The sequence below is a fragment of the Muntiacus reevesi genome, chromosome 3 (assembly GCF_963930625.1).
Source record: "Muntiacus reevesi chromosome 3, mMunRee1.1, whole genome shotgun sequence".
In the NCBI taxonomy this organism is placed as follows: Eukaryota; Metazoa; Chordata; class Mammalia; order Artiodactyla; family Cervidae; genus Muntiacus; species Muntiacus reevesi.
The window spans coordinates 243,064,802-243,086,206 of NC_089251.1; the positions used below are offsets into that span (position 1 = coordinate 243,064,802).

At 38.6% G+C, this 21,405-nt stretch overlaps 1 protein-coding gene across 2 annotated transcripts in view; it reads right to left on the reverse strand.

Annotated features, from left to right (window-relative positions):
• ABCB11 (ATP binding cassette subfamily B member 11) overlaps positions 1-21,405 on the reverse strand; it is a 79,582-nt gene that overhangs the window by 22,235 nt on the left and 35,942 nt on the right. For both annotated transcript variants that reach the window (XM_065927891.1, XM_065927892.1), the window contains exons 12-18: positions 21,097-21,222; positions 19,173-19,376; positions 17,152-17,322; positions 16,459-16,660; positions 15,161-15,230; positions 10,649-10,751; positions 3,506-3,670 (exon numbers count right to left, since the gene is read on the reverse strand). In XM_065927891.1, the coding sequence (XP_065783963.1) occupies positions 3,506-3,670; positions 10,649-10,751; positions 15,161-15,230; positions 16,459-16,660; positions 17,152-17,322; positions 19,173-19,376; positions 21,097-21,222 (1,041 nt within the window). The remainder of the gene's footprint in view (positions 1-3,505; positions 3,671-10,648; positions 10,752-15,160; positions 15,231-16,458; positions 16,661-17,151; positions 17,323-19,172; positions 19,377-21,096; positions 21,223-21,405) is intronic.

A 21,405-nucleotide genomic window follows, 5' to 3' on the forward strand; every position in this document is an offset into this window, starting at 1 on the left:
ATAATAATTTTGTCTTTTTGCATTTCTTTATCTTGGGGATAGTCTTGATCACCACCTCCTGTACAATGTTATGAACCTCCATCCATAATTCTTCAAGGCACTCTGAAGGAAATGCCTATTTTCCAGATTCTAGTGCAATGGTTTTTTTTCTGGGCACAACTCTGTTGGTTCTGGGTTAATACCCATCTTCTCAGTATTAAAAAGAAGAATGTTTGGCTAATATTAAATTCAAGATTGGGCATCATCTATCTGTAATCTTTACCCCTAAACTCTACTGCATGAGTCCTTTGTACATTCTTACTGAAATGCACCCCAAAGGGCTGCCCATCCATAGGTTTCTCTGTTTTTAGACCAGCTATAGTTTGCGCACACATCTACACCATCTTGTAAAGGTGAGTTTAGGGAGAAAATGAAATTTCATTAGATTCTTGCTGTTTACTAGATACAAATGAATTACTTAATCTACTTTAATTTAAATGAGGATTTCCTTAAAATTGGGATTCTTAAAACAGCCCGGTGAGGTAGATTTTCTTGTCCCATAATACAGATAAAGAAACTAAGACTCATCAAGAAGAAGCCACTTGCGTAAACACACACAAACAGCACGGAGCAGAGAATGCAGCAAATCCAAGGCTGGCTGATTCCAACGTTCATGCTTTTCCCCAGCACAGGTGTGTGCTGCATACTAAGTCGCTTCAGTCGTGTCTGACCCTTTGTGACCCTGTGGAACCTGCCAGGCTCCTCTGTCCATGGGATTCTCTAGGCAAGAATACGGGAGTGGGTTGCCATGTCCTCCTCCAGGGGATCTTCCCAACCCAGGGATCAAACCCACATCTCTTACATCTCCTACATTGGTAGGGAGATTCTTTAACATTAGCGCTGTCTGGGAATCCCTTTCCCCAGCATGCTACATCCAAACTACTGTTCCAAGTAAAGCAGACCCAGTGAAAGTGAACAAGAGAAAGTAAGCCTTACGTGTACATTGAGGCTTCACTAGATTAGCAACCAGGCTCCTAATGCCCAATTTTTTGCTGTGTCCTTGTTCCAAACTATGGTCTCAATACCAAATGTGAATATCATGCCCTTTAGATATGTCAGAATGACAATGGCACAATTAAAACCAGACTATTATCTGACTCATGATTATACCCTATGAGATGAAAGCATCATGAACCCACTGATGAATCTGTGATAATTATGCTAAGAGACAAAAACAACCTTCTTTATCAAAGAAGAAAAATAATAAAGCTTTATTCTCTTAGAAAACTTAACCCTGTAAGAACATCAATGATGAAGAGATTTTGGATTTCATCCTGCTACTCTGATCCTTTGGTCCTTAGGGTAAAACTTAAATTGCTTAGGCTAGGATTTTCTGGTTGTGACCAGAAGAGCCACAGAGAATATTCTCACCATCAGTAACCAAGTGGGTGCTGTTGGAGGGCAGGTGTTATAATTTGAATCATCAAATTTTTTCTGACTTGGCCACTCGATAGCCCATAGGAGCTGGAAGGTATCTTACAGAGCCTCTTTGTCAATCCTTCCTTTTATAGTTAAGGAAACTGAGACATCACGAAAGAAGTAGCATGGTGTGACTCCAGGGCAGTAAAGAAGTCTCCTGGTGGGTAATCCAGGACTCTTCCCAAAGCAGTTCATATACAGGGTTTGAAGCTGAGTGAACACATTCCTTACTCTGCATTCATGAGAAAAAGAGATGATCAGCAAAGGAGCTGAATCCTGGCTTTAATTTAAAAGCAAACACCTAGGGCCTTGGGTCTTAACAGATTCAATGCCATCCCCTACACCCTCTGCATCTACATCACTGCTTAGTGAATGCATTTCCAGAGCCTCTCCCTAGTAGAATGTTAGCTTTCTGAGAGCAGGGAGGGCTCTGGTTTTCTTAATCCCTCTGTACTCTTAATACCAGCAACAATGCCTGGGAAACAGTAAAGTGATCAATAACTATTTTGTGAATGTGAGTGGATTTTTCAGTTTAACATCTGTCTTCCTCACAGACTGGAAACTCCATTAGGGAAGGCACCCTCACTAACATGCCAGTCCCTAGTCCAGGGGAGATAATCAACAAGTATCTGTTAAGTGAATAAAAGGACATTGTTATTATGTTTAGGATACTGTACTTCCTAGATATTAAGGAATATAAATTAATTATCAAGATGTTTTCAGCATAAGCAGAAATTTCATTTACCAGAGCTGGTCCCTGCGTTTCCTATTTCCTAGCTTTATGACAATTTCCTCACTTACCACAAGGGGGCAGTGTGAAAACTGAAGCAAGGGCCGGGGTGCTCCCTACAGGATTGATTTGACTTGGTTTGTGGACTCTGCTGGTCTTTCTATATAACTCATGCCTGCTGGAACAGTTTTCGTCAGGATCTCTGCCAGACAGATCATAAAAGTGAAAGAAAGTAGAGGGGGAAACTGAAACTTGGGACTCTTACACATCCTTTAGGCTAGGCTTCAGAAAAGCTGGTTCTAGGGCTGGTCCCACCACCTTCTGGGACCCTGTGTCGCCTTGAACAAGTTCATAAGTTCTCCAAGATTCTAGGTTTTCCTCCTTGTTGATCTCATAGGAATCGTGTGTGTGTGAATTTCAACTAAGAAAATATGACAACATTTTGAGAACTGACTTCGCAATGATAAGATTTTATTGGAACTCAGCTCTGCAGTCACATTGCCTGGATTTGAATCCCAGATCCACCACTTACTCCTCTAAGCTCTTTAGTTTGCTCCTTTGTCAAATAGGATCAATAAGAATACCTACCACAGCTGGTTATAAGGAAAGTTTAGTGAACTATTATATATAAAGTTCTTAGTGCCTAATTAATGTTTGTACTTATTGTTATCATCAATATTATTATTTTTTATAGCAATAATAGCAGATGGAGAATATTAAAACTCCTAGGAGACGAAAAACTGAAATAAGTTTATTCTTTATACATGCCTTATTTTACTTCTCTCTTCCTTTTCCTGTTTTCTTCCCCAACTGCCCATTTCAATGGTGCAATGAGCAGAAGAGCAGAGTATTATACAACATGCATGAACACTTGCTATTACAAATCAAACTTTGTACCTCAGCTGATCAGCAAGATCAAAATGGCCCCCAAATCCTTTTATATCATTCAAAGAACTTGCCTTGCATTCTTACTTGGTTTGCATATGGGTAAACTGCCCTCTTTTGACACTAAGTTTGCAGCCATGGTGTCTTTTTCTTTTTTTTAACAGACACAATGACTGTCAGAGTGTGCTGCCAGCCCAAATGAGAGTCTCAGTTTTGTCTTCTCACCTCCTGTTTGATGGAGACTTGAGACATTTTTAATTCTTTAGAGATGAGAGGGGGAAAAAGAACTAAAAGAACAACAACAACAAAAAACCTTAAAAAAAAAAGTTAAATACATACCAACAAAGAACCAACCTATCAAAAGTGACAATATCCACTGATAGACAAACAAAAGGTAGGAGGAGAATAAAGCTGGTCCAGCTGCTTGCTTACCCCAAGAATCTGGCTGAACAAAAAGGCATACATGGGTGTGACTGTCCCATTGACAGCTGCACCCACAGACCCTACCAGCATGTAGGGCCATTCTCGAGCATTGAGTTTCAGAATCCTCCTCACTGGGGCTGGTTCAATTTCTTCTTCCACAGGAATGTTCTTGTCCTTGAGGGGAGAGGAGGTTACATTAATCATTTAAGTGTTTGCATATACTCTTTTATTATACAGTTGACCCTTTGGCATTCACAGATTTGAGTCATGGTTTGATTGGTTATGCATGACCTCAGAGGTCTATGAGACAGGGTGATACGATATTTTGTGAGAGATGGTTCTGAACTGCTTGCCGCCATGCTATGGCCTGGGCATCCCTGGTAGCTCAGTGGTAAAGAATCTGCCTGCCAGTGCAGGAGACCCAGGAGACACAGGTTCAACTCCTGGGTCGAGAAGAACCCCTGGAGAAGGGAATGGCAACCCACTCCAGTATTCTTGCCAGGCTAGTCCCATGGACAGAGGAGCCTGGTGGGCTGTTACAGTCCATGGGGTCACAGAAGAGTCAGACATGATTTAGGGACTAAACAACATGCTATGACTTGGGTGGGATTGATTTTAGAGTGTCTGCTCATCTGAAGGTGAGCTGGTAGTTCTCTTTTCACAATCGCATAGGTATTAACACGTGGGGAGTAGTAACTAAGTTGGATCTATAAGAAAAATAACTCCCAGTTTAAAAACATGTTTGTGCTATAGTGAGTACGTGAGTGCTATGTTGCTTCAGTTGTGTCCGACTCTTTGCAGCCCTTTGTGCTATGGTGAGTGGTATTTACATATTTGAGGATTTGTGAAATTTTCAAGATATGTCCTTCATAAAAGTCTAGTGACTGCCTCAAGCCCTAAGGTAGACCAGTGGATCTAAACAACGCAAAATAATTTTTAAAATGTACTAACTGGTGACAATGGTTATCAATTGCATATTTCTGTAAAAGTTTTCTTTAATTAGTGCCCAGAAGTAAATGGTAATCAATTTGGATTTCTAAATTCTGCATGTTCTTTACAAGGAGTACAAATTATTTTAAAATTTCCCCATTCCAATTTCTTTAATTGCCATTAAAGTGTCAGAGCTAGCAAATTTTTAGCCTCTTGAAGGCAAAAATTATATTCCGAACTTCATCATTTTTACCATCATTTTTCCTTGCTAATGGTATTCTTCAGTGCTTCGTTGTTAGGCCCATTCTTCAATAATTTGCTAAATTTATTGTCCACTTTGTTTGAGAAAAGATTTTAGGTGGCTTATATAGATCTGTATTGATTTTTTTTTTACTTTTTCTATTAAAATATACTAAAAATGTCTACAGCAAATTGAATAAAAAATGTTAGTGTTCTATTTCATTTACACACAGTTATTTGCCCCTTCAGGAGCTGACTGTAAGGAACAGACAACAGTAAGGAACTTCAGATACTATCCTTTTGTTTCCAAAGTCAAAGACTTCATTACCAATTCAATTGAAATAAAAGCCTGGTGTCCATATTCTAGTTGCAAGCCAAATAGGGTGGAGGGAGAGCTTGCTTGGTGATGGTCTGTCAATGCCTCCATTTCAGGTTCTCTCTTGGTCGGCCCTCAATAGTTGCTACTCACTCATGCAGCAAATCCTTCAATGATTTCATCTCTGATGTCTTACTCAACTCTAGGAAATCAATGCAGAGAGGCAGAAAGGTGTCTGTGAAAGCGTGAGGGAAACAGGCATGTGGAAAGAGCATGGTTCTTGGATGAGCCCCACGTGGCCACTAATGGAATATATCATAGAGCACTTTAGCTCTCTGGGGCTCAGTTGCCTCCTCCTCCTCGAAAGGAAAGAGGTAGACAAAGTTCTCTATGGCTCTCTCGTGTTTCTGCACATCTTGTGAACAGAGGCACTGCCCACCTTTGTTGAGGCTGTTTTCTCAAGCAAATAGCCTTGGAGGAGAGGGATAGGGTTTCCATCCTAAGAAAAGGGCTTATTGCCCATTATAAAAACACCAGGTTTCTCAAGCCTAGCTTTCCTCTTCCCCTTCATTTGCTGGAATCACCTACTTCTCTTTCATCAGCTGAGAAGTGGGGGTAGGCTGGGGAATCAGTGGAAATGCTATGCACTGGCTCCTGCTCATGCTTTGAGTAAAAAGTCTTGCATCTTTGACACAGCTCTTATGTATTCTCCAGCATCCATAAAATCGTGTCAAGCTAACTTGATAGCTTCTTGGAAGAGGATGTTTGCTACGACCAGTGCATTCTCTTGACAAGACTCTGTTAGCCTTTGCCCTGTATGGATGTGAGAGTTGGGCCATAAAGAAGGCTAAGCACTGAAAAATTGATGCTTTCGAACTGTGGTGTTGGAGAAGACTCTTGAAAGTCCCTCAGACAGCAAGGAGATCAAACCAGTCAATCCTAAAGGAAATCAACTCTGAATAGTCATTGGAAGGACTAATGTTGAAGCTGAAACTCAAATACTTTGGCCACCTGATGCGAAGAACTGATTCATTTGAAAAGACTCTGATGCTGGGAAAGATTGAAGGCAGGAGGAAAAGGGGGTGACAGAGGATGAGATGGTTGGATGGCATCACTGACTCAATGGACATGAGTTTGAGTAAACTCCAGGAGTTGGTGATGGACAGGGAAGCCTGGCGTGCTGTAGTCCATGGGGTTGCAAAGAGTTGGACATGACTTAACAACTGAACTGAACTAAAAGTAGTATAAAAACAAAAGAAAACGCAAGTCATTATGTACAGAACGGTTTTTTCTCTGGGATTTTGCAAAGCTAAATACAAATTAACTCATCTAAAAAAAGCTAAAAAGCTAAAAATATGTATTAAAGCAAAAGTCGCTCAGTCGTGTCTGACTCTTTGCAACCCCATGGACTATACAGTTTATGGAATTCTCCAGGCCAGAAGACTAGAGTGGGTAGCTGTTCCCTTCTCCAGGGGATCTTCCCAACCCAGGGATCAAACCCAGGTCTCCTGCATTGCAGGCAGATTCTTTACCAGCTGAGCCACAAGGGAAGCCCAAGAATACTGGAGTGGGTAGCTTATCCCTTCTCCAGCAGATCTTCCCGACCCACAAATCAAACTGAGGTCTCCTGCATTGCAGGCGGATTCTTTACCAGCTGAACTGTCAGGGAAACCCCAAAACATATGCGTGTGTGTGTGAGTGTGTGTGTATATAATATTATAATTAATATTGTATTATATATTTTATATTAATTAATATAATAAATATAAATATGTATATATATAAAAGATAAGTATATATACATAGACATAATAAATTCACAGCAAACCAGTAACTCACAGAGAGACAAAATTATAAAAGTTTATATACGCTTCCTCACTGCAATTCCTGCCTCTATTGTGTCAATGATAAGTTGCACAGTGCTCACTTATTTATCATAGGTAAAGAAGTATCCTGCCAGCAGCTCCAGTGAAAGAACAGTGCTCTTCCTCATCTTTGCATCCCTAAGACAATATCTGGCACTTGTTAGGTGTGCAATCAATACTTATTGGATGAAAGAATGAATGAAGCTTTTATGCTCATGGTGCATAAATGTAAAAAAACATTTATCTAAAAAATACTGATCACACTTACAAGGTAGATGATTCAATGCTAAACAAAGGGCTTTTCCCAGCTTCCTTCCATCCATATCCTGTGTAGCTCAGGTGAAAATATAACTTCCTACTTAAATCTCATGTCCAGATTTCTATATTTTGTTACATCGAATTCTTCATGCCAACCCATAGGCGGTCTCCTGCCTTGGTGACAGCTTTAAGATATGATGATAGGAAAAGGTAACCATGACCGAGAAGCAGGGACTTTCCAAATGATCAAATACTAGTAGTCGTTTTTACAGATCTTCTGTCCTATCTCTTATGTGTGCGTGCGCAGTCACTCAGTCATGTCCGACTCTTTGCAACCCAATGGACCTTGCCCACCAGGCTCCTCTGTCCATGAGATTTTCCAGGCAAGAATTCTTGAGTGGGTTGTCATTTCCTTCTCCTGGGGATCTTCCCAACCCAGGGACTGAACTCACATCTCCTGCATTGGCAGGTGGATTCTTTACCACTGAGCCACCTGGGAAACCCTGTTCTATCTCCTAACCAATGCCTATAGCTTGGAGACCAAGAGAAAACAGGCTATAGTCTTAGCTCTGTCACAAGTTAACCATGAAACGTCGGGTCAGACAGCCCACTTACACTGTGGAAGCACAAACCTGAAACAATCTCCTCTAAGCTTTCAGAGTCAAAACTTGAAGAGACCACAAGGTGGAGATAATGCCTTTATATAAGTAAACCTTTTTGCCTTGCCACACAAAAGAGAACATCCCCCAAACAACAGGTCAGGTTAGAGCTTCTTCATCAAAATGAAAAAAATTTTTCTTACCAGCGCTTGATCTTAAAGAATTTAGTTAACTATCAAAATACTTTAAAATTTACTTGGAATTAGAATAACCTAAATATCTAAAATATTTTAAAATTTACTCTGATTAGGAAGTCCTTATATTAAATTCTATCAATGCTGATTCTGCTGTTTCCTTTTTTAAAATATTTAATTTTTAAATCAAAAAAGTTCTAAGATAATTATCATACAAATGAGCAGTATTAATATAAGCACAAGACCTATTTCACTTCTACCTTTAGCAGAATCACATTGGCACTGTCACTTTTTTTCCTTTTCCTCCCTTAACTAAAGAAAGAAATCAAAGTGTCATCTTTTTAAAATTACACTCTCTCTGCTCAGATGCTCAGTCACGTCCAATTCTTTGCGACCCCATGGACTGTAGCCCACCAGGCTCCTCTGTCCATGGATTTTCTAGGCAAAATATTGCAGTGGGTTGCCATTCCCTTCTCCAAGGAATCATTCCCCCACCCAGGAACTGAACCTGGGTCTCCATTGCAGGCAGATTCTTGGTTTCCATTTAATTATTTATTATATTCTAATTGGCAATGCTGATGAGTAGAATACTTAGGGAGTAGTTTTGTTTTCTCTGGAACTACTCTCTGTATTTGATTTAGATTTCCTTTTATTTAAATAACTCCCTTCTGAGTTTTCCCTGCATCAGAAGTCAGGGAACCTGATCTTCAGATCTTCAGGAAATCTGATTGTTCTCTGCAACAGTGCTGAGTCATCTACCAGTTTCAATAATAACAAAATTGGATTTTCTTTTCCTTCCTAACTCTCTTGTTTTTATTGTCAAACATTTTCCCAGAAACTAGGGGAAAAAATAAAAATGCAAAAAATTGAATACAATTGGTGCTGTTATGTTTGAAATGCCACTGTAGTGTTTGGTTCTTTCTTCCTTGAAGCTTATTAAACTCCTTGTATAATGCATCTTGTACTTACGGGTGGCAGCACCACAGACATAAATGAAGAAACTATTTCTAGAATGAGAGGAGGTGCTGAGTCCTTAATGGCAAGATGCAGTAAGCAACCAGGCTTGCTAAACATTTTCTCTCCTTGGATCCACCCTGCTATTCCTGAGACAAAGTGTTCCTCTATGAAGTTTATTTAAACCAGCTGTGTTAGATACTGAGAACACTATCTATTCAGAGTCGAATACCACTTAGCGACTGAACAACAACAATAACATCATTAGATAATTAAGAACGTTATTTATTATTAATATCTTAAAACCAAAAGAGAGCCTTAATAATCCTTCCATCATAGTCATAAAATCATATGTAGTACTTTATTACAAATTTGGCATTGTGAATCAGTGTTTATAATTACTCCCCAAAAGGATTCTCATACTGAAATGTTTTAAAGATAATTTGAAATTACATCATGCATAATGGATGTGCTTGTAATTAAAATATTCTCTGACTCATTTTCTTTGATAAATCTTGTGGTTTGGACTTTATTTTACTATAAAAAGTTAATTTTTCATCCTAGTTTTAAAAATCACTTGATGTCCTACCGTGTGCAGTTCTGTAGCTAAACAGAAAGATGAAAGAGTCTGTAGATTATGAGCAGGTTGGAACAGGACTCGGCTGGTTCTAGGTTTACATGTGTTAAATAAACAGAAATGTTTGCTAGGTCTCATAGTAAAGGAAAAAGGAATTTCCAGGTAAAGCAAGATGCCCACGTTGATACAAACACAAATAACAGTCACTAACTTTAAGAAGCTTGTAATTTAGTAACAGGATAAGAAAACATGATCTGAAATAAGCCTCAATAAGAAAATTGCCATGAAAATATTGAAATGAAGAGTAATGGGAGATTGAAAGGAGAGGATCAGGGCTGAAGAATAAAGTTCAGTGATTAAGAAAGGCTTTGAGTAGGAGGGATGGTCACCTTATGTGAAAGTTAGACTGTGCCCACTGCAGCAATGGATATCCTGATGAACAAAGTTGACTATTGCTGTATGTATTGATTCTTCTCGTATCTATTTCATTTTTATGTTGCTTGGAATAGTGTTAAAATTAATAGTGTTAATTTTAAATGTACCCTAAAACAATTATTATAAAACTGTATTAAGTAAACAAATGTCCATAAAACCTACTCAGTCCCCATTAATTTAAAATTTGCAATAACTTGTATCTAACACTTTATAATTATTATAATCATTTAAGAAGGAGATTTAAAGTTTTACAAAGAAAGGGTTTCAGATAGTCTTAAGAAATTGAAAGGGATTCCTACATAATCAAATAGTCTGCTAAGTACATGTAATTATGTTTATTAGAATGGCTCACATAAGAATTATCAGTGATGGGATGGGGAGGGAGGTGGGAGCGGGATTCAGGATGGGGAACACATGTACACCCATGGTGGATTCATGTCAACATATGGCAAAACCAATACAATATTATAAAGTAATTAGCTTCCAATTAAAATAAATAAATTTATATTAAAAAAGAGAATTATCAGTGAACTTTTAATGGTTCGGCTTAGTTACCATGTGTTCTTAAAATATTTTATTATTTATGCACCTCTGAAAATATTATGTAAAGCATTATATAAAATTTAGAGTTTCATTCAGGTCTTAATGGAGCCTCCCATGTAGTTTGATTTAGAGAAACATTACTAGATAAAGGCCTTGAAAACTCATATTCTAAGCTTAAAGGGCATACGACAGTCCCCAGGAGAGACTTCTTCCATCCCCCTATGAGCCACTGGTATCTGACCTTTCTGTCTTGTTCATGAGTAGACTTATGATCTACAAGTGCTAATGATGATTCATGTCCCAGGTAAGAAAGCTGAGACTTGGACCGTTGTCGGATGGACGCTCTGTAAGTAAAAAGAAAGATGAATTAGTCTGTGGATTGTCGGAACAGGACTCAACTGGTTCCAAGTTTACATCACCTGTGTCAAATGAACAGAAATGTTTTACACGGTAACTGGATATGGGAGCTTCCTGAGTGGGTTTGATAGAACTATCAGTCTGGTTGCTATGGTGCCAAGCTAAACCCTGATTCAGAGTACACACACAAAGGAGGAAGAGAAGAGGCCAAAGTTGTTTCACTAGTCCACCAAAAAAAAGCACCCAAGACTCAAATCTATCCCAAACCCACATGGTTCTGCTATTGCTATAACGGCAATGGCCCATCACTACTACCTCCCTTAGGATTGTACGATAAGTTTTGATATCTCTCTTTCTCTCTCTCCCTGATGTTTGCTTTAGCATAATTCTACCTGGACACAAATAGACTAGTAGGAGGAAACAGGAACCCTAGTGAAAATTTCTCCAGGCTATGTACTGCCTTTAGGGATGGATTTAATTAACAAATATATTATTGAAATATAATTTAGCTCGATGTGTTCACTGATTCATTCAACAGAAGAAGATTGTACGCCTACAACGTACAAATCAATGTTAGGTGCTATGAGGGGACACAAAGACTGGACAATTACAGTCTTCTCCCCTAAGGCACTTAAAGTTTTATAGAAGAACAATGCATGTAACCAACCCTAATATAAGGAAGAATGTGATAAGTGCTATAAAGCAGGTTTAAATAAACAGCATGGAAATTTAAAGGATAAAAGAACATATGTCAGGTGCTACCATGACAGGCTTCATGGAGGAGGTGGCTAAGGTAGGCTGTGGGTATCTGTAGGCTAGAGGAAAGAGCATTGCTGATTGACAGAACAGTATAAAGACAAGTATGGAGATAGGGTTACTAGTTACAGAAATAGTATAGAGCAGCTATAGGAAGTGATTCGAGCTGCTTTGTTTCCGCTGAGGTTTCCGGGAAGGAGACTTCTACTTTCTTCTAGGTTAAATTTGAAAGTATGTGACACTGGAAGCTGTTGGCAATTATGTCAAGAAAAGAAGCTTCCTAAAAAACAAATACTGAAAAAAAAAAGTAGAGCTGAGAAGGGAAGAAAAAGAAACTGTATGTATCTTGACCAAGTCATTGAAGCCCCAGTCTTGCCTGAAGCCAAAGCCCCTTTGAACTATTTAGTGATGTTTTTATTCTTTCCCTTTAAAGGTTAAACCAGGTTGGCTGAGGGTTTTTAGCCATTTGCAAATGGGCTGCTAAGTGATAAAGGTAATCCTGAAGACTTGAAAGGATGGAAGTTACATTCTCAAAGCACTTGGTCTGAAGAAACACAGTGTAAAGAGGGAGATTGTAGTAATGAGGAGATCTGCATCAGCTGTGGTAGAGCGATCCACATAGTGTTATTCATAAGTCTCCTGTCATCTGTTTTCAGGTTAGGCTAGACTAAAACAAACACCAAGGTGGTGCCTGCCTATTGCAGATGCTCATCTATCCTTCCTGAGAAGGCAGCAATGCACCAACTTCATGACCCTCACTTATCCCACGTTCATTAGATGGCATCTTTTTCCTTAGTCACCAGGTTCAACAGGTGCATTTATGTCAAGTCCTCCCTCTTGCTCTTGCTCAAACTCTCATTGTGATCAGGCATAAAACCACACCCCACTCTGACTTCCTGCTACCAAACTGGCTTCTGCGACACCCCAAGCCCGTCCCATTTGGCCTGAAACTCTGCAGCAATAGAGTCATTTCTTTCAGTTAGGTAACTGAGGTCAAGAGCTCAACTCCCAAAGGTGTGAGGGATAGGTCTGTGTCAGCTAGAGAGAGCTGAGTGCAAGAGAGGGCTGAGACTGAAGGTTAGGGGCCTGAAAAAGAAACTCAGAGCGTCGGCAGACAAGGTCAGAAGAGTATGTGGAGAAGAGGGCATCAGAATATAGTTGACTAACTCCCAGTTCTGAGCAGGGAAGACACCAATCTTTACTCCCTCAAATTTCTAGTACTTTAATCTTAACGTTTCTTAAATCTCTCTCCTTCTCATTCCCTGTTGCCCATTCATCCAGCATTCTACCAGTCTAGCATAAGGAGACCATGAACAGTAAGGGTGCGAGGCAGGGGCCTGACCTGCCGCTCTGGTCTACCATGAACAGCAGCATGAGGATTCTGTCACTCCCCTTTTCAGAAACCTACAACATCTGCCCCTCCCTTCCTCAGAAGCTGTGTACCACTTCTCATCGGAAACAAAAACAGCTAATTTGGGACTATATGCTCTCTCTCTCTCAACATGATCATTTAGGAAATTATTGTCATCCATGGAAATTGTTCTTGAATCTAAAGTATATTACTAAAGAGAGACTTAGGCATCAGACCGAGGAAATAAGATACAAATTAACATTTCAATTAGTCCTCTTAAAAAACAATCTGTCAGCCTACACAATAAGATATTTTTAACAGATCTTCTTACTCAAACCTATAAATCTTTCTCTGTAGGAGGTTAATAGCTACTTTCGGTGTACAGGTTGTATTTCTGGGCTTCTCTCCCTAGTCACCAAAATGTAGAATTTGTAAGAGCTAATAGCCAAATAAGAAATATTTATATTAAAACTGTTATCTGGGTCTAATAGTAAACTGTAAGTAAACTACTTAGAATGGGAAAAATTCTGTTCATTTGAAAAATTAAGAAAATATTTCTTTCCTTTTGACCTCACCATGAGATACATTTCCTCTTTGCAAGCTTTAACTTAGTGGTCAAAAGAGATGCCTAGTCATTTTCTGGGTTTAAGAAGTTAGTTCATACCTTCAGACCATGATTCTGATGACCTTTATAATCTTTTTCTTCCATTCAGAAAAAAACATGGTGAAATAATTAATACCAGATGTCTTTAAAAATTACCTAACAATTTAAGCAATTTTTATAGCTTTTACATGTGAACTATTGCTTTATTACTTTCCAAATTGAAAAAATTCAATGAAACTAACATTTCTTGAAATGTTCTGAATAGACTTGTCCTTCAAAGGAAAAATAAAACCCCTAAGCATAAAACCCAGTGAACTAGTCTTTGAATATTAAAAGTAAATAAATCTGTGTTTGAATTACTTGGAGTTGTTTCTAGAATATTATGTTTTAAGCCTCTTTAACCATTTTTCAATAAACAATTAGCTATGTTGAATGAGCAAGTCATAAATTGAGCCTTTGTTTAGAGCACAGTCTTGAATCAAATATCCTAGAAATGATAAGGGACATGGTAGAGAAATGTCAGTCTATTGCCTACAAATAGTCTCCAAACTTAAGAAAAAAAGATCTTGAATAACATTTTCACAAATACACACAAATACTCCTGGGCAGAATTTTTCTTAATATACAGACCTTTAACATTAAAGGAACTATTTTTTTTAAACTTTTAAACCATAATGAAAGATTAAATTTATAGTCTTGCTACAGCATGCTCCAAAAATATGCTTTGGAAATCAATACCCACAGAATGATCCCCCCTCAAAAGTTCATGTTTAGGAAAATATGCTTTGAGTGTTAGATGACACATCTCATATTTCATCTAGTTAAAGAATGATTTGACCTTGGATGGGGAACTCTGGGAGCAGAAATATTTGTAATTCAATTGCAGCTCAGTAGGTTAAAGAATGGAGCTGAAGGCATGAATCTGACTTCCATTTAAGACAGCGCTTCACTACTGTTTATAATAGCCAGGACATGGAAGCAACCTAGATGCCCATCAGCAGACGAATGGATAAGGAAACTGTGGTACATATATGCCATGGAATATTACTTAGCCATTAAAAAGAATTCATTTGAATCAGTTCTAATGAGATGAATGAAACTGGAGCCTATTATACAGAGTGAAGTAAGCCAGAAAGATAAAGGTTGGATGCTTGAGACAAGTGCTTGGGGCTGGTGCACTGGGAAGACCCAGAGGGATGGGATGGAGAGGGAGGTTGGAGGGGAGATCGGGATGGGGAACACATGTAAATCCATGGCTGATTCATGTCAATGTATGGCAAAAGCTACTACAATATTGTAATTAGCCTCCAGCTAATAAAAATAAATGGAAAAAAAAGACAGTGCTTCATACCACAGTTAATTCTGGGAGACAAGTCTAAACACAGATTTTTTTAAAAATCCCCTTTCTAAGCTCAATAAATAACATTTTAACTACAGAACATCTTTATCATGACCCCCTACCCTCAATAAAATGAGAAGCCAAATTTAAGAAACCTCTATGGATTGGAGACAGAAATGTCAATATGGCAACCAACGATTCACTTGCATGTTCATATCACACAAGACCTGGGGCTATATTTAAGGGTTTTCCAAGTGTACCTGAGATATTGCCAGAAGATCTTACCTGCAGAGGGTTCCTGAAAACATCTGAAAACTTTAAAATCTGCCCCGTTGCCTGAGCTTACCTTAAGCTAGCCTGGTAGCTCCCTCTGCTAAAGGTCTGTTTTCTCTCAAGTAAGGCATCTTCGGTTTCATCTTTTCCTATTCAATACAACACGAGTGATCCCTTAGTGTATACAATAAGCAGAATCAAAGCAAAATAAGATTATTTACTATATTTGCATAGCATATTGTTACTATATCTGATCTCAAACAACCTGTTAACTTTATTGCAATAACTAAAAGCTAACACTTGTCCAGCACATTCTAACAATAAAAAATTAAAAATACTCATCAAGTTTGAATCTTTTGAATTAAATGATAGCCTATGTGATATTACCACAGAAATAGATACCTATAGCTATAGTTGATATGAATGACAAAAAAAATCTTGTGAGAAACCCACTGAAAAGAAAAGTGAAAGTATTAGTTGTTCAATTGTGTCCAACTCTTTTTGACACCATGGACTGTAGCCATGGAATTCTCCAGCAAGAATACTGGAGTGGGTTGCCATTTCCTTCTTCAGGGGATCTTCCTGACCTAGGGATCAAACCCAGGACTCTTGCATTGCAGGCAGATTCTTTACTGTCTGAGTCACTAGGGAAGCCTGAGAAATCCACTAGAGGTGGCAAAAAAAAAAAAAAAAAAAAAGTAGATGAAACAAATTAAAAAAAAAAATCTTTTCAGAATAAATCACATGTTCAATGTATACAGTCATTTTACCCAATAGTGTTAACAAATCCAGATTTGATATGGGAGAGAAAGTTTGTAATGGATGCTTAACATAGGTTTAGGTAAACCACCAAATCCAGAGGTTAAGACTCCATGCTTCCACTACTGGGGGCATGGGTTCGATCCCTTGTCAGAGAATTGGATCCCACATGCCACATGATGCGGCCAAAAAAAAAAAAAGAAAATTCAAATTGTAAAGGAGAAAGTACATTAGGACATGAAGTATCTACCTACATTGAAGAAAATATGCATAAAACTTTTTAGTCCTTGTTTAATTCACTCAACCAACAAGAAGAGAGCTCATACTGAGTGCAGGACATTCTAGGAAAACTCTCTTATTTGCAAAGTGTGAGGGGAAAAAAGGGGATGGAGTTGAAGTTTCTTCCACAGGAGACCTGGGTTTAGCCCTATGACTTGATCAATAACTAAACCTCCTGAACATCTGTTCTTTCCTTTATCATCTATGTAATGTCCCCCAGGGCTTTGAGGAGAACAACTAAGACACTATATATTAAAATGCATAGAAATCCAAAAGCATCATATATGCTAACTATTTAACATAACGTATAAGCATAACTGAAAAGGCACTTGCCTTTTATGTCTTTTTCATTAAAGGCTTGGTCTCCTTGACTTTGCAAAGTTATTAGAGTGAAGTAAACGCCTTTTCTTTCTAACAGTTCTTCATGGGTGCCTCTTTCCACCGCTGTACCATGTTCAAAACCAATAATGACGTCTGCAGCTCTAATTGTAGATAGGCGGTGAGCGACAGAGATGATTGTGTGCCCATGCTGAACCTGTGAGGATGTACAGTGCACTGAGACAGACTGTAAGGCAAAGCTGACGGTGACGTTTGGACTGTCTCAGAATCCACAAGTAAGGCAGAGGCTCGCTCCCCAAGAAGATTCTTAAATAGGCTAAACAGACATTAGAAAATGCCAGCATACTTTCTTAGTGGCTACTAAACACATCTCACGTTGCTCCAGTTGCTGCTATGAATCAACATCTTAAAACCAAAATGTAAATTTTTAAAACCACATCTTGTGAGTTAGACTTAACAAGATTTACAATTTTGCATGTGCAGCCTTTAGAAGCAAATCATATGTCTTCTGTTCAACTGTGAGGAACATTGTGGTGAGCCAATATTCTCCAAACAGATACAATGACCCCTGTAGTCCGTCTCTCTATGTCTCTCTTTCTCTTCCTCCTCTCTTCGCAGAAGCCTTTCCTACAACAACACAAGAATTTCCACACGGACTTGTAAAAGGAACTTAGACTTTCAACAAACCTTACTCAGCGCCTCTTGCACCATGGCTTCACTCTCATTGTCCAGTGCCGAGGTGGCCATGTCCAAAAGCAGGATCTTCGGGTTTCGAACAAGGGCTCTGGCAATGGCTATTCTTTGTTTCTGGCCACCACTCATCTGGCCTCCTCCTTCTCCAACAAGAGTGTCAAATTGCTAGGAAGAAAGCCACATCAGTGATGAAGAGCAAGAATCAGATGGATCCTGACAGTGATCCATTCATCACAAAAGTCCTTTCTAGCTTCCTCCTCAAGCATGAGTTTTCACACATCCATCTTTCACTTAAAAAAAAAAAAAAAAAAACTTTCCTGAAACAGGTTATCATCTAATCAATATTTGTGTGTAAAATAAAGATATTGATTTATTCTTTCATTCTGGATGATAAACATGTTTCTTTTTAACTCAACTTCAAGTAAAATGTTTCCACCACAATAAAAGTTAATCAACATCCTGAAAATCCACTTTAGAGGACTAAAGCATATGTCAATTCCTTGTCTCTTTCTTCTAGCTGAACACAGAAAAACACAAGTCTAAAGTTGTCTATATATTATGAATGAAAGATCAAAGTAGCTTTATAATCACTACCATGGACAGCAAACAGTTGCTATCTTGCATGCCCAGTGTACACTGGAACCTCACAAGGGGGTGATGTGGTCGGTCTCTCATCTCACTTACATTAGCAACACGAGCTGAGCACCTACCATGTAGAGAGCGTGGTTCTGAACTCTTTACACATATCATCTCATTTAGTCCTGACTGATGTGCCATGAGGCAGGTACTACTATTCTCTTTAATGGATGGATAAAGTAATGCTGCAGTCTGAGGGGGTAATTTGCCCAAGTTCACGAATCTTACAAGTGCAGAAGCTGGGATTTGTCCAGAGGCGGTCTGATTCTGAAGCTTTATATTGTTTAACTACTAGACTATATCATACACACATCTGCGATCCTATTCATACAGGCATTTTGGAAGGCTTCTCAGGACGTATTCTAGAGCACAGACTGTGGAACCAGACTACCTTGGATGAGAACCTTGCCTTAAGCAAGTGATTTGACCTCTTGGAACCTCAATTCTCCTTCTGTAGATGGGGATAATAATATAGCTGTCTGACAGGATGATTGGGAGAATTAAATGAACTAATAGATGTGAAGTGCTTAGAAAAGTACCTGACATGTAGTAAGCACTGCTGCTGCTGCTAAGCCGCATCAGTTGTGTGTCTGACTCTGTGTGACCCCATAGACGGCAGCCCACCAGGCTCCCCCGCCCCTGGGATTCTCCAGGCAAGAACACTGGAGTGGGTTGTCATTTCCTCCTCCAGTGCATGAAAGGGAAAAGTGAAAGTGAAGTCGCTCAGTCGTATCCGACTCTTCCCGACCCCATGGACTGCAGCCTACCAGGCTCCTCCGTCCATGGGGTTTCCCAGGCAAGAGTACTGGAGTGGGGTGCCATTGCCTTCTACGGTAGTAAGCGCTATATTTGTGTTAAATAGTAGTAATAATTCTTCTTTGATTTAGCAGACCATTGGCCAAGAAATCCATACAAGTATAATACTGAGTTGATTTTGTCATTGCTATAATATAAAATGAAGATAAATGAGGAAATTTTGAATATGTGAGACATAGTACTGAAGACACAGTATTAGAAGCCCAAACACAAGAAAATTTGAGAACAGTAACAGCTGCAGACATCAAAAGAGAATTGTGAAAGTTACCACCACATGACAAATTTATCATCTGCTTAGACAAATGTTTAAATAGATGGAATAAGGAAATTGTAGGTATGTTAAAGCAAGCTTCTAAAAGAGGGGCTGCAGTTTGGTAGATTTTAATGTGTTAACTACACATATTTTCAGACAAAGAGGGTAACTCAAAATACATTTCCAGGCACAAGATGAAAACATGACATTGATAATTTAGAATTCAAATGAAAAGCAATGCATATTACTATGTAATTTTTTTCCCTCTATAAATTCTGGGTTTCCCTCTGGAATGAGAGGCTAGGGGTACCTGTGGCAGGTCCATGATGAAGTTGTAGGCATTGGCTTCCTTGGCTGCTCGGACTATATCTTCCATTGTTGCGTCTGTTCTGCCATAGCGAATGTTCTCTGCAATGGTGGTGGAAAACAGAACAGGCTCTTGCTCCACTATCCCAATCTGAGCTCTGAGCCACTGGATGTTAAAAGAGCGAATGTCATGGCCATCCAAGGTCACCTAGAGAACAAAAACCACAACATCACTTCTCTTGGAAACCTTCAAGATTCTGAATACTACTACTGTGCTGTACTTGATCTATGAGGAGAAAAAATGAGACCCACAAGATTGTGTAAAACTATTCCTCTTATAATGTGGTTGTTAATATAAGGATGACAATATAAGTTGAAATTAAGTATAGCTGTAGGACAATTCATTGTAGAAACACAGCTGATATAAAGGTCACTTAGTTTAGCTCAATTGGTCCAAGAATAGAAAAAGCTTTAATTTCTCAATAAAGAGTACAGTCAGTTATTCATCATACTTTAAATATTTCTATCTTTTGACTTGAAGTCAAAATGAACTTCAAAAGATGCAAAGAAAATGACCAATGGTCTCTATCTTGCATATATGTGTATGTTTTAGAATAAAATCTTATTTTCTAGCCTGATTCATCAAATGACACTCAGGTGTTCAAATACAATTGAAACTATAAATGGGATAAATAAACATTACTATTAGCAAAAATATAAACATTTTATATAAAAAACATGATTTCTATATATTCAGAGTATAATTATAGTGGTATGTAGCAAAGAATACCCAATCAAAGAATAAAGTGTCTGTGAACAAAGAAAACCTTATCACATTTGTCATGTCACTCTGACAGTACCTGCATTATATAGAGCTCATTGCATGGAAAAAGTCTTTTAATGTACAGTCAAATGATTCTATCTCAAGGCATCAAGGAGATGTTAACAAGAATGATTATGAGGCAGAGTGAAAAGAGCATAGCCTTTGACATCCAACAGATCTGGGTTCAAATCTGGGGCAACTCACAACTTCTCTGCTTCCTCATTTGTAAAATGAGAATATTTTTCTTTGGAAGTTGCTGTGAAAATAAGTAATGGTCTCTATAAAGTACTTGACATACAATATGTGATAAATAGCAATTATTAATATTTTTTTAGTTTCAGTCTATATTTACAGTCAGACAAACACAAGGAGAAAGAGACTAAGTAATTTGTGAAAATAATGTAATTATTTTTAGACCTAACATCTCAGGGTAACAATCAAGAACTGTTCTCTCTTAATTCTGGCCATGTAAGCTTTCTTATACTTAATGTTTGGAGAACTTTAAGGAATAATAACAATTTTGTTATAATACAAAGAAAGAAATGGAAATTTTCCCTCACTGAAAAGGCAGCAATACCATTTTGAATGTATCTGTACATTCAGCTACATCACTGAGCAGATGGACTGATTATTCATTGAACACAACTACTATGGAGATAATTAGTCCGTTTGGTTTAGTAAAAAAAAAATCATTAAGTCAGACTTTGATCCCTGGTCAGGGAAGATCCCACCTGCGGCAGGTTACAGCCAAAAAACCAAACCAAACAAATCATTAACTGAACTATGCAGATGTCAAAGTGCTGTCCGTGTTTGCTAGGTGTTTGTATTTGACCAATATATCACCATTTTCAACCTACTATCCCCAGGTGGCTCACTGATAAAGAAACTGTCTGCCGACGCAGGAGAGGCAGGAGACACAGGTTCCATCCCTGGGTCAGAAAGATCCTCTGGAGGAGGGAATGGCACCCCACTCCAATATTCTTGCCTGGAAAACTCCATGCACAGAGGAGCCTGGTGGGCTTGCCCATGGGGTTGCAGAGTTGGACACGACTGAGCATCCATGCACACATCCCCATGTATTAAGAAGTTTCTGGAAGATACACACCATGCCTTCAGTGGGGTCATAGAATCGCTGAATGAGCTGCAGCGCTGTGCTTTTCCCAGCTCCACTGGATCCTACCACAGCTGTCACTTCCCCTGATTTAATGACTGTGCTAAGTTTATTTAAAATCTGCAGAGCAAAGAAAAGAACAATGTTCAGATTGTCATCAGTTAGGCTACAAGTTAGAACACTTTGTTAAGACACTGTGTATGTGTTTACTTATGCCCTCATAGCAACATCCATTGATTTCTATTAATAACCAGAAAAATTAGTAAACAATGCTAGGATGTGGTTTTAGCATTTAGCATATTA